We start from the raw sequence: 12,212 nt of genomic DNA, 5'->3' as shown, positions 1-12,212 counted from the left end.
TACATATAGTATTATGACCCCGTTAGAGGTTTTCAATTCTTCCCTTTTTCTTAAAACCCTTTGTATAACATACTAGCATCCTAATCCACTCCGTCAACTAGAGGATCGGTTTTCCCTTGCGCCATCACACCATATTATGGAAACTCTCATAGCGATCGTTGAGAAACATACCAGACTCTTGAATTCCTTGATATGTGGCATGTTTTCTGAGTTAAATAGTTGAAGACCTCCATATTAAGTTCACTTATTGTCTCCATGTAAATTTTGAAATGATGCTTAGCACAATGAAATGAGATTTTCTTAGTTATAAAAGGTTAAAAAGGCTCGCAAAGATTTTTTTATTTAGGTCTAAAATTGCCACACAAAAAAAAGTATAACTAAAGGTTATTTCTCGCAAAATTAAACATTTAAAAGGTTAGTTAACAAATTTTACTAGAAAAAAAGACGCAGATGACCTGCACGCCACATTCAACGCCGAAAAGACTTGGGCAACGCTTGAAAATGGACTAAGGTTGTTTCTTGCAATTCTTTTTTACAAGGTCTGAATTTGCCAAAATAAATTATACGAACTATAAGGTCGTATCTTCCAAATTAGACTTATATAAATATGTTTTAACAAATTGTGCCAAAAAATAATTACGAAAAAGGTTAAAATAGAAACAGGCCCATATAATCAAGAAGCTGAATCTAGGGATTTCCTGTAATACTTCAATATTTATGATTTCGTAAAATATATTTAATAGCAAAAACTGAAGTTATAAGTATTATTAAATGATTATCCCTTTTTAATTAGTATCTTTTAATATTTTTAGAAAGTATAAAAACCTAGTTTAGTTTTTAATAAGACTCTTTTAACAAGAATTATACCCATTAACCCTAAATATTTAATGTGCCGTTTTGTTTTAGTTTGTTTCTTCCGCCTTCTTGTCTCCGTATTCTGTTTGGAGACTTTGAAAAATCAAGTTTGATATTTGTTTCCAATATCACATTATGTTATCCATGTAAAACCCACTATTCCTCTTTATCAAATCAATTTGGTTTTCTATTGTTAATCATCTCAATTCCTTCGTGTTTTTGTCAAGACCATATTTAGTTATTTTTTGTCAAAATTTAGAATCCACTACCGTTATTAGTACCTGATCAGTCGCGCTAGTTATCTCATGATGATGTATTGTGAAATTGTGATATTGGTACTATCATCTCGGAAGGTAATCACGCGCACTTAGCTAGTTTTTTGGAGATGTTTGTATCTATTCCTTAATTATATGTTATCATATTGTTTATTTCGATTTTTGGTCTGCAAAGCATATGACTTATTTTTGTATGTTCATAGATTTGATGCTGTAGAAGAGTACCATACGAATTGTTGGTATATATGCTTTTTTTTTTAGTTTAGTAGTTGAATGCAAGTATAGCGATGTAGGTGTGTTATTGTTATTATGGTTAGTGATAGACTTAGATTATTTATATTGGGTTTAGTCAAAATAAATTGTTGGAATTGATCAAATATTATTTTTTGGGAATTAGTTTTGTTTGCAGTGGAGGAGTGAGATATTATAGAATGAGTTACTTCAATTCGTATATGATTTTGGGATCATGGTGCTATTATTGAGAAATACTCTTTCGTATATTTTAACAATAAGGTTGATTTTGATCACATTATGTAATCATGAGGAAAAGTTGAATTATCATATTCTTGGTTTGAGGCTCAATGTTATAAACCTTGGTCCTTGGCATATTGGTAAGGAGATGATAACCATTAGTAGAGGAGCAAGATACAATCTTTATTATTTTCTTAATATCCTCAAAGTGGGATTTGGTCCAAAAGTGGCCTTGACTCAGAGAGTCTTTTTAGTAGCTATTGAGAGTTTCAAGTTTTTATACTTGTTGGTTTATTATTCGAATTACCCATGTCCAAGGCTAAGTACGTATAGAACAAAGAGCAAATATGGCACCTATTGGTTTGAGTACGTTTAGTAGAGGAAAAGATCATATCAATATATTTGAGGTTCATATGAAGAGAAGATTTATAGTTTTCATAGAGTATGAAGTTAGTTTTATTTTTGGGATCATACTTGAAATGTAGTTTCATACTACATTGTTTACGTGAGCCTTTATTATTCTATATTAGTATGTTTCTGTTTGTAACAGGTGATTACTCAGCTTTTTGCTGACGTGTGTGTTTATTTGCTATGTGTGTTTGCGGCCATGTCTTCTTCCTATGATGGCCCTGCGACGATCCTTTTGGAATTTGTCCTCTATGGTGAGCAGTCAATATTGGCCGGAGCAGATTGATAGTGAAGGATCGCATTTACAAGTTGAAGGAGCTCAAGTGTTATCGTTTAATCTTTTATGACAGTTTAATATTTTCAGTTGTAAATAGATCACCTAGTGATCGAGTTGTAATAGTTTGAGTTTTGTAAGCCTTAGCACTTGACAAAGTGGTCAAGTGTGGCGGTGATACCTCCGATTTAGGTGTAAGCTTCCGCAATTTTTATAAAGTCATATTATTTCTTATTTATTTTCAGTAAATAAATCGGGGGTGTTACATTTCCCCTCATTCCTTAAAAGCCCAAATGAGAGAAGGCCCCGATAAAACCTTTATTTTAGCAGATTGTATATAAAACTAGGGATGAGCAAAAAAATATCTGAATAAATGGATATCCATATTTCCGATCCGCTATCCGGTTGAAATATCTGAATATTTGGATATCTGATCCGATAAAATAGGATTGGATACCCGACCCGAATTTTTGAGTAAAAAATCGAATCGGGACGAATCACGGTTTTTAAGATCCGGATATCCGATCCAAATTTTGCAATTTCGAAAAAAGTTTGGAGACTTAAATAGCAACATAAAAAGTTACGTTCTTATTATATAAAAAAATCTATACCTAGTATTTAAAAAGGAAAACCATAGGTTATTAGAAGCCATGTGGCATCTCATTATTAGAAGCCATATGGCATCTCTCTTTTCATCCATCATTTTTTTTTTCAATTTTTCTTTATTGTTTCTATGTTTTACAACTTCTAATGCCTCTTCCACTCTATTTTACTTATTCAACATCAAGTTATTAATAGTCTACTATACTTATTAGTCTTTTCCAATACACCACTTTAACATCCAATATTTATTTATCATTATAATTTTTATATTTTCCAACCTTTAAATTACATCTCTATTTAATTCATATGTTACCAAAAATCACAAATACTCACTAATTAAAACTTCAAAAGACATTTGAACAACCAATACACAGCCGCCCGTTCTTTGAACGGGCTCAAAAGCTAGGTAACAAGAATATAAGTGTATAAGATCCGATACTAAATAAAATTACCGAATTGAGTTATTTGATTATACTAAAATACTACGCGTTATATTATTTGTGATTAATAAATGTTGAAATACCAAAGAAAAAGAAACTCTATGCAAGATAAACTCTTGCATGCTAAGGATGCTTTTTGGATACTAACCATATACTCCCTCCGTATTTATTTAAGAGATAAACTTGGCTGTGCACGGATTTTAAGAAGAAGAATTGAATTAAATAAAGTAATAAAACAAGTGGGTTTGGGTAGATATTTTAATAAGTAAAATAAGTGGGGATCATGACATTTTTGGTAGTGGGAGGTGGAGTATAGTTCTGAAATTATTTGTTTAATAAGGTGGTGGGACATAAGATATATTAAACAGATTATTTAATTAGATGATGGAGTTGATAAGTTACTAAAAATAGCAAGTGTATCTCTTAAATAAATACGACCGAAAAAGGCAAGTGTATCTCTTAAATAAATACGGAGTGAGTAGTTAATTTACTATGAATTTATGACGATTATTAGGGAAAAAAAGATAATAACTTATTGGCATGGTATTAAAACTTAGTTTTGCATAAGTCATTTTATCCGAATTTTTTATCTAGTTAAATCGGATATCCAGTTAAACCGGGTTGGAAACCGAATATCTGGAGCTCCATAACCTAATGCGGTACCGGGTTCGGCCAGCGGAGCAGGACTTAAACCTGCGACCATTAGTTTAAAAGTCCAAAGCTTTAACTTGTTCACCCCTATATAAAACCAATCACTAATGCGTTTAGGGTTTCTGTTTGGGCTTTGAGGTCACACGCATAAGAGTAGAGAGAGAGAGCGCGGCAGAAACCTCAAACCCTCTCCCATTCACCATGGCCGTCGGGTATCCTATCGTTCCTCTTTCTCTCTCCTCCATTTCCTCCATTGTTGTACTGAATCTAACTCTGATTATCTGGTTGTTGTTTTTGCAGTAAGAACAAGAGGATTTCCAAGGGAAAGAAGGGAGGCAAGAAGAAGGCGTAAGTTTATTAAATCCTGATTTTTCATTTCCTCTTTCGATTTAGATTTTATGTATTTTCGAAATACGATGAATTTTTTTTTTTTTTTTTTTTTAATTTGCGGAATATTTTTGATTCAGCTCCGATCCATTTGCCAAGAAGGATTGGTATGACATCAAGGCACCTTCAATCTTCAACACCAGGAGTGTTGGCAAAACCCTAGTTACCCGTACTCAGGGTACCAAGGTTCGCCCTTTCTCTCTCTTTTCCTGCTCCAATATTGAATATTCCAATCAAATTGTTTGATGAGGTATTAAAAGTTAATTAATATGTGCATCATTGATTGTTTAATTTGTAAATAGCAATGACGATGCTTTACCATTCTAAATGAACACTGTTTTTCGTATGACTTGTCTGTTAGGTATCTGTTTTTCTATTCTATGTACAGTTGTTTGCATAAGTTCTATTTGTTGTATGATTGTGATTGCAGAAATTATGCGAACGTAGTTTATTATTAAATAAATTATACTTCGTATGTAGAGACCTGAGTGGGTAGTAATTGTAATGATTTTTTTAGCTTGTGATGTGTTTGATGTTAATCGATGCTGTTGGTAACTAGTATCAATGTAGATTATTTATCAGTTTACTTTAGTCCAACACTGAGTTATGCAAACGAATTCACTTTAAGCCTTCGATTTGCTCTGTTCTTCATATGTTATTTGGTAATTCCAATGTCAAACATAATGTAGGGTTAATTTGATTTTGTGTATAATCTTAGAGTTAATATTGGGAGATGATAATAATTTGTTTTGCATCGGCTGCACTTTGTCATTTGGGGAGATAATAATAATTTTGTTTTTCTACTTCTACTTGTTTAGGGTTGTGTTTGATACATTTTGGGCTAGTTGCGTAAAAGTTGTTTCGTAAAAGTTGTTTCATATGTTATCTTGGTTTTCAGGATCACTGACCGAGATGCTTTTCTAGTTGTATAGGTTTGTAGGTAGTAGTACTTGATTGATTTTGTGGTGAGCAAACTGCATTTGTCTATAGGTGTAGTATTTGATTGATTGTGGTGAATTAACTGTGATCTTTTAAAATTTTAGATTGCATCTGAGGGACTTAAGCATAGAGTTTTTGAGATCTCATTGGCTGATCTTCAAAACGACGAGGATCAATTCTTCAGGAAGATCCGTCTGAGAGCAGAGGATGTTCAGGGCCGTAATGTGCTCACTAACTTCTGGGTATGTTTGTATCATGTAAAACTGTAAATGTAGTTTAATGGTAGCGTATGCTAAATGTGAAGTGATTATTTTGTTAATTAGGGTATGGACTTTACAACCGACAAGTTGAGGTCTTTGGTTCGCAAGTGGCAGACTTTGATCGAGGCTCATGTTGACGTAAAAACAACCGACAACTTTACCCTACGTATGTTCTGCATTGCCTTCACCAAGAGACGTCCCAACCAGGTGAAGAGGACCACCTATGCGCAATCTAGCCAGATTCGTCAGGTTTGTGCTCCTCTTTGATTGGCATCCTTTTGTACGTTCTGTCATTTAGTTGGAGAATCAATCATGAACAGAGTTGTGCATTCTTCTTCTTTTTCTCAGATCCGCCGTAAGATGCGTGAGATCATGGTCAACCAGGCTAGCTCTTGTGATCTCAAGGAGCTTGTTGCAAAGTTTATCCCAGAATCCATTGGAAAGGAGATTGAGAAGGCCACCATGGGAATCTACCCACTTCAAAATGTGTACATCAGGAAGGTCAAGATCCTCAAGGCACCTAAATTTGATCTTGGAAAATTGATGGAGGTAATTTCTTGATCTGTTTTTTTAGTCTAGTAAATTTTCGTGGCACATTTGCGTTTGGTTTAGTAATATCTGTTTGGGTTAGTGTCTTTGACTCTTAATCCAAAATTGATTTATCTGATTTCCTCGATGCAGGTTCACGGTGACTATTCTGAGGATGTAGGTGTAAAATTAGACAGGCCAGCGGAGGAAGCCGTTGTTGAGGGTGAGGCCACAGAAGTTGTTGGTGCCTAAGCAGAATTTGCTTCATATTGTCGGTGTTCTAGTTAAATAGACTCTGTTTAGCAAACTTTTGTTAATGATGAGATTGAATTAATAGCAGTTTTGTAGTGGTTTTTTTTGTTGTAAGTTGATATTTTGCTGGAAAAATTTAATTGTGTCCGATTGCTTAATTTTCCTACTAGAGGTTTTTTGCGTCATACTTCGTATCTTGTAGAATGACGGGCTTTTTATTAGTTGGCAAATGAATAAATTCACATTATTTAGCTACGAGGAAAATTTTGGATTATGATGAATAGAAGAAATAAGCATCTGCAGCACCAAACTTGTTGAACAATAAAGTCAGGTTTTCTCGGGGTTATGAGTTGCATGAGCCTAGGGATGGCAATGGGTTCAAGATCCGATCCAGATCCGGTTGGACCCGGTCCATTTTTAAGGGTCTGGGTCCAAAAAAATTAGACCCTGTGGATCTGGGGTGGATCTGGGTCTTTGTTCAATGGGGCGGGTCTGGGTCCGGGTCCAAGAACTAAAGATCCAGATCCGATCCAGATCCGACCCACAGACCCATATATATAATTTTTAAAAAATATATTAAAATTTAAACATAATTCAATCTTTACATGCTAAACTTTATTCAGTTCTTATGATACTAAACTATTTAAAAATTATTTGACGTGACATATACATAATAATATTAGAAACTTTAAATACTTATTGTATTACAGGGCTAATATGATTTTTTTTCCTAAACAAAATTAACGAATATTCCATATTTAGTGGTTTTATTAAAGCAACGATACGTTTATATACAAAAAATGGGAGAAAAAATTACGTAATATAAGAAAAATGAGGGACAAATTTTTTTGGAAAAGAAATACGCTTAGACCCATTTAGGACCCAGATCCGACCCTAGACCCATTAGACCCAGTGGATCTGGGTCTGGATCTGATTTTTTTAGACCCAGTGGATATGGGTCGGATCTGGATCCACCTCTTAAAAAGCGGGTCTGGGTCTGGATCCTGTCGGACCCGGTCCAGATCCGACCCATTGCCATCCCTACATGAGCCTGAACGCGGCTCATGTATGCCGTTGTATTTTTCAACTTTAAGCACAGATTTTCTGCAAAGGGTTTAATTTCAAATTAGATGATTTAATGACGGAACTAATTAACCGAAATGGTTCATTCCTGCTGTTCTCAGAGGAACTACAGTAAACAAGAAACTGTCATCCAATAAGAGCATCCACAATGGTAAGCTAATTTGACAATTAGCTTATTATGCCACATAAGATTTCAAGCTATTTTATTGTCTAGCTAATTTGTGCCCCAATGGCTAGCAACTAGCTTGTTATTTAAATTTGTTCCACTTGTCAATTAATTATTTGGCAATTTTGAGAGCTAGTTGTTAAGCAAATTAGCTTGTTTAAGCTAATTTGCTTGGCAAAGCTAATTTGTTATTTTCACTCCAATGGTCTAGCCATTAGCTTGAAACTTTTATAAATTTCAAGCTAGTCCCTAGCTACAACCATTGGAGATGCTCTAACTAAGTATGAAAATCTGAAGCAAAAGCCAAAACTCACTCTTATAGTCCAATGCAGTTTTTTGGAAAGTCTGTAATGAGATGGGCAATGTGGTGGGTTGGGTGGGTTTAGTAGGTCGTGGGTTGGGTGGGTTTAGTAGGTCGTGGGTGGGTTGTGGGTCAGAGATAATTGACACACATCCGCCTCAGTTAAACTAGGGTGGGTCGAGTTGTGGGTTGTCTTGGAAAAAATAGACATAGTACATGATGGGTTGTGAGTTACATGGGTCGTGGGTATGAACTTAAATTAATTAATTTTTATGTTATTCACATACTCGCATAAATGTGGTTAATGTTATATACACAATAAATTAGAATTTATTAGCATTTCAAACATACAAAATTGGTTAAATTAGAATGAGTTTGGCTGGTTGGGTTCTTATATCGGTATGCTAGCTCGAGAAATTAATGTTATACTCCCTCTGTCCCAGATTAGTTGTTACACTTACCTTTGCACAAAGTTCTAGGTGATAAGTGGTTGTTTGGTTATTGATGTGGGCTTGATTATCTCCGCCACAAGGCCCAAAGAGGCTACCAGGACCTATGCTAATCAGATGGGCCTCAGCCTAGGAAGTAGGCCCAAATCTCGGCTCTTAAACGAACTAAGGGCGCAGCCTTATTCTGAAGGGCCCACTTCCTTAGGGAAGCCAGGCCCAACTTGTAAAAGCTCACCATTGTTGGCCCAAAGTGGCGCGCATCCCACAGCTAGGGTTGAGGGATCAACTCCCAAGAAACCCTAGCCCTATAAATAGCACAAATCCCAATGCAAAGGCATTCAATTCATTCCAACCAACTCAATTCTATCTTTGCTCTGCCTTCTCTCTACATATTATTTCTCTCTCTAGCTTATACTTACTTAAGCATCGGAGGGAATATTCCTACGGGAATATTCTTGTTTTGCAGGTTGCCAGAAAGTTCGTGCCAGGTCATACTTGATACCTCCGAGGAGCGCGTGCCACGTCAGCACCGAAAAAGATCCCACAACATTTGGCGCCGTCTGTGGGGAGGTACAGTGTCATGGCTGAACTTCAATCTGAGTGCAGGAAATTCGATGACAAGACGGGACTCCTGGTCAGAGGAGGGGTGTTTAAAGGTGGGTCCAGTTCCCAATATGACGCGGCAGTTAGCTCGCCTGTGCAGCACTTGTTGAATGACGCTCACAAAGTCAATCCTAAGCATGATAATGGCAGGATGGTAGAGCTTTTGTCAGAGGATCCTAACTCACCGATGAAAGGACGCCCCCTGGGGAAAGAGAGTAGGCATGTAAAAGAGGAACGCCCGGGAAGATGGACGAGACGAACCTCACAGAAGAAAAATGAGGCCCAGGGCCATCACTTTCTAAAGACTCCTAGAAGACAGCATGAGAGCGTCATCTTGAGGAAGAATGGACGCGGCACGGAGGAGAAAAGAAGGCGAAGGAGGTCGTCCTCTAGGGGCTTCTTTATGTTCAACACAACTCTTGAAAACATCCTCCTCGCGGAGGGACCAAGTCTGGGAATAGAATCGTCCTTCCGACGACTGGCCAGCTCAAGCCAACAGGCCCCTTTTTGCGCTTTCCACAACGACGAAGGACATGACACCCAAGATTGTCGGATGTTGAGGAAGATATTAAGTGACCACGCGGCTGAAGGACACCTCCGTCAGTACATCCGTTTAAAGGACGCAGACAAAGAAATGAGCCTCACCTCTAAGACGCATTCGGACGAAAGAGTTATGGTGATATCAGGGGGAATAGCGGCAGGAGAACCATGTAAGGAAGGACGGCAAAAAGATCCATCATATCTTCACCCAACACAGATGAATCTACCCCCTGTGGAAATTTCCAAGGACGATTACAGAAGAGCGGCAACACCATATGATGATGACCCTCTGGTTATAGAGATTAGGGTGGCTAACCTCAAGGTGAAGAGAGTACTGGTAGTCATGGGGAGCTCGTCCGACATAATTAGTCTGCAATGTCTGCAGAAATTAAAATACGATCCTGAATCCATAGAAAAAGTATACGGGTGATAGGCTGTCGTACACCCGTCAAAAATAAAATCCTAACGAAACCTCCTAACAATGTAGTAGGGTAAGCAGGGTCGAATCCACAGAGAGATGGCTATTTAAATCTAGCTTTCAAGGTATGGCGAAACTAACAATGTCACGAAATTTAGGATTCAATGTTTAAACTAAAATAAATAGAAAAAATAAACTAAAATATCTAGGGCAACGGTTCACCGTATTCATAGTTCAGAATCAATCAAAACATCATCAACAACTCAAATATTCAAATTATCTAGAGCACAAGTTAATCCTACGGTCGGGTCTTAACACTCTCAATTCAACATATGCAGTACGATCGCTAACATAATCAGAATTGCTAGTTGTAGGTAAGCCTCTAAAATTCGATCTTTCGATTCTAAATCCTATTAGCATGATTTAATCAAACAATTGATCAGATTGCAAAGATTAACAATATAAACCTAATCAACTAGAAATATCAATGAATAATCAAACCATCAACAATAATAATAAGGATTCATAATATAAACATGGATTCCCAAACCCTAGAAAGCGAACTACTCAATCATGAAACGAACAATGAAAATCAATTCTAAGAATGAAAACATAATTAAAAGCAATAAATAAAATAAAGAGAAAAATCAATTATACCTCAAAGAATTACATTGATGGAGTATGTAGAAAAACTAGGGTTCATGAAGAAGAAAAGAGAGAAAAAGAACGTGAATTCGAAATCTAGGGAATTGAAACCTAAAGGAAAAATAAAGCATTCCCTTGAAGTATTTATATGCTTCTCAAATTCTAAACAAAATAGGAAAAAATAACAATTACATAAGCTAAGATTTAATTGGACGATCACGAAGACCAAAACACGCGCGGAAATCACTTGGGCGCAGAAACCAGCGGGCCCGCTGGTTGGTCGCTGGTTTTCGCGCCCAAGGAGGAGAGTTGGGCCTGCGTTTTGGGCCGTAGGCGAATCGGATAGTCGAGCCATCTTGTTTATGTCATAACTCTTGTTCTATAATGCCTATAAGGACGTGTGACCTGTCGTTGGAAAGCTCTTGAAGTCTACTTTCTAGCCCAATCAAATTCGTCTCATTCCGACATGTAGAACTTGAGATATCATCAAAAGAGTGAACGCTTGTCCGTTTTGATGCTTAGAAAAATAGCGTTTAGCTTCGTTGTTGACTCAAAATTATCCCTAGAGACATGCAATGATCCTCGAGTCAACATTCCATCCGTTCATCATCCAAATCAACTCATAACACTCCGAAAGCATCCAAATGACCGTAAAATCACCTGAAACATTAAGAAAACACAAACGGGGCGTAATAGAGTACGACAACGATAACTTATGCAAATGTGATCCTAAATGCAACTAAAATGATATAAATGCCTATTAATGCAACCTAAATGCGCCTAAAATACCCTATACAAATATGACTCATCAAATTCCCCCAAGCTAGACTGTTGCTTGTCCCAAGCAACACTAAACCAAAGGTAGAGAAACAAGACGCACATGACTTTCACAAAACCATGGTAAGACCAACCCAACTCTCGAGCAAACAATCAAACAGAGTTATTGAGACAGAAATCTAGCTCGGATACAAATAGAACCACAAAGCATCGTGATCCACAATCGAAACAACCAAGCTTAGCCACAAACTATTCTCAATCAAGCTAGTCGTCGCCGCATACCTTGTAGAATATAAATATATGATGCAACATGGGGTAAGATGACAATAGCAAGAAACGATTTTCATTCAATCACAAAACAAACATGCCGATCAAGAGGTCTTTATAATAAGCTTGTAATGGGGATAGGTAAAAACAAAGGGTAGGGTATAATTTGGGAAAAAGTGAGAGTAAGGTCCAACTTGGGGAGCAAAGGTGAACTACATGCGTCGGCGTGATAATGCCGCAAATCCAACTCCATCGAACCATGAAACCCGAACAATCAACCAAGTTATAACCAAGGGAAAAACATAATATAATGTCAATGATCTTTCTTCATTCCCCTTTCCCAGCTTTCAGACTACATACAAAAACGAAACATATTTTTTTTTGATTTTTCTCTCTTTTTTTTTTCTTTTTTTTTCTATTTTTTTTCTTCTTTTTTTTTTCTATTTTTTTTCTATTTTTTTTCTATTTTTTTATTTATTTATTTTGGTATGAAAATGAAACTAGATAATGAAATCGAAAGTACATAATAAATCTAATGCTAACTGTTACAAGCTTGGGTGCCAACAATAATATACACCATTTCCGAACCACAAATCCAAACATAGCCTCGAACCACGAAC

The 12,212-nt window shown here is 36.5% G+C and overlaps 1 protein-coding gene and 1 long non-coding RNA gene across 2 annotated transcripts; both read left to right on the top strand.

Moving 5' to 3' along the window:
- The first annotated feature begins 875 nt into the window (after positions 1-875).
- LOC130472019 (uncharacterized) lies at positions 876-2,521 on the top strand. The gene is made up of 2 exons (XR_008932236.1): positions 876-1,208; positions 2,272-2,521. It is a non-coding gene; the product is annotated as an uncharacterized lncRNA (long non-coding RNA).
- A 1,555-nt stretch (positions 2,522-4,076) lies between these two features.
- LOC110795868 (40S ribosomal protein S3a) lies at positions 4,077-6,501 on the top strand. The gene is made up of 7 exons (XM_022000896.2): positions 4,077-4,189; positions 4,278-4,325; positions 4,445-4,550; positions 5,408-5,545; positions 5,627-5,812; positions 5,912-6,112; positions 6,245-6,501. Exons 1-7 carry the CDS (start codon positions 4,179-4,181, stop codon positions 6,341-6,343), a joined length of 789 nt encoding a protein of 262 aa, XP_021856588.1. The 5' UTR covers positions 4,077-4,178; the 3' UTR covers positions 6,344-6,501.
- The last annotated feature ends 5,711 nt before the right edge of the window (positions 6,502-12,212 follow it).

Source organism: Spinacia oleracea, chromosome 1 (assembly GCF_020520425.1).
Source record: "Spinacia oleracea cultivar Varoflay chromosome 1, BTI_SOV_V1, whole genome shotgun sequence".
Lineage (NCBI taxonomy): Eukaryota > Viridiplantae > Streptophyta > Magnoliopsida > Caryophyllales > Amaranthaceae > Spinacia > Spinacia oleracea.
The sequence above is the reverse complement of the archived record's forward strand: the minus strand, read 5'-3'. Positions and strand labels throughout refer to the sequence as shown.

Excerpts from the sequence above, each read along its gene's own strand:
- LOC110795868 (XM_022000896.2), top strand. Across the intron at positions 5,546-5,626 it reads ATGTGCTCACTAACTTCTGG|GGTATGGACTTTACAACCGA; the intron begins GTATGTTTGTAT and ends TTTGTTAATTAG. Across the intron at positions 6,113-6,244 it reads ATCTTGGAAAATTGATGGAG|GTTCACGGTGACTATTCTGA; the intron begins GTAATTTCTTGA and ends TCCTCGATGCAG.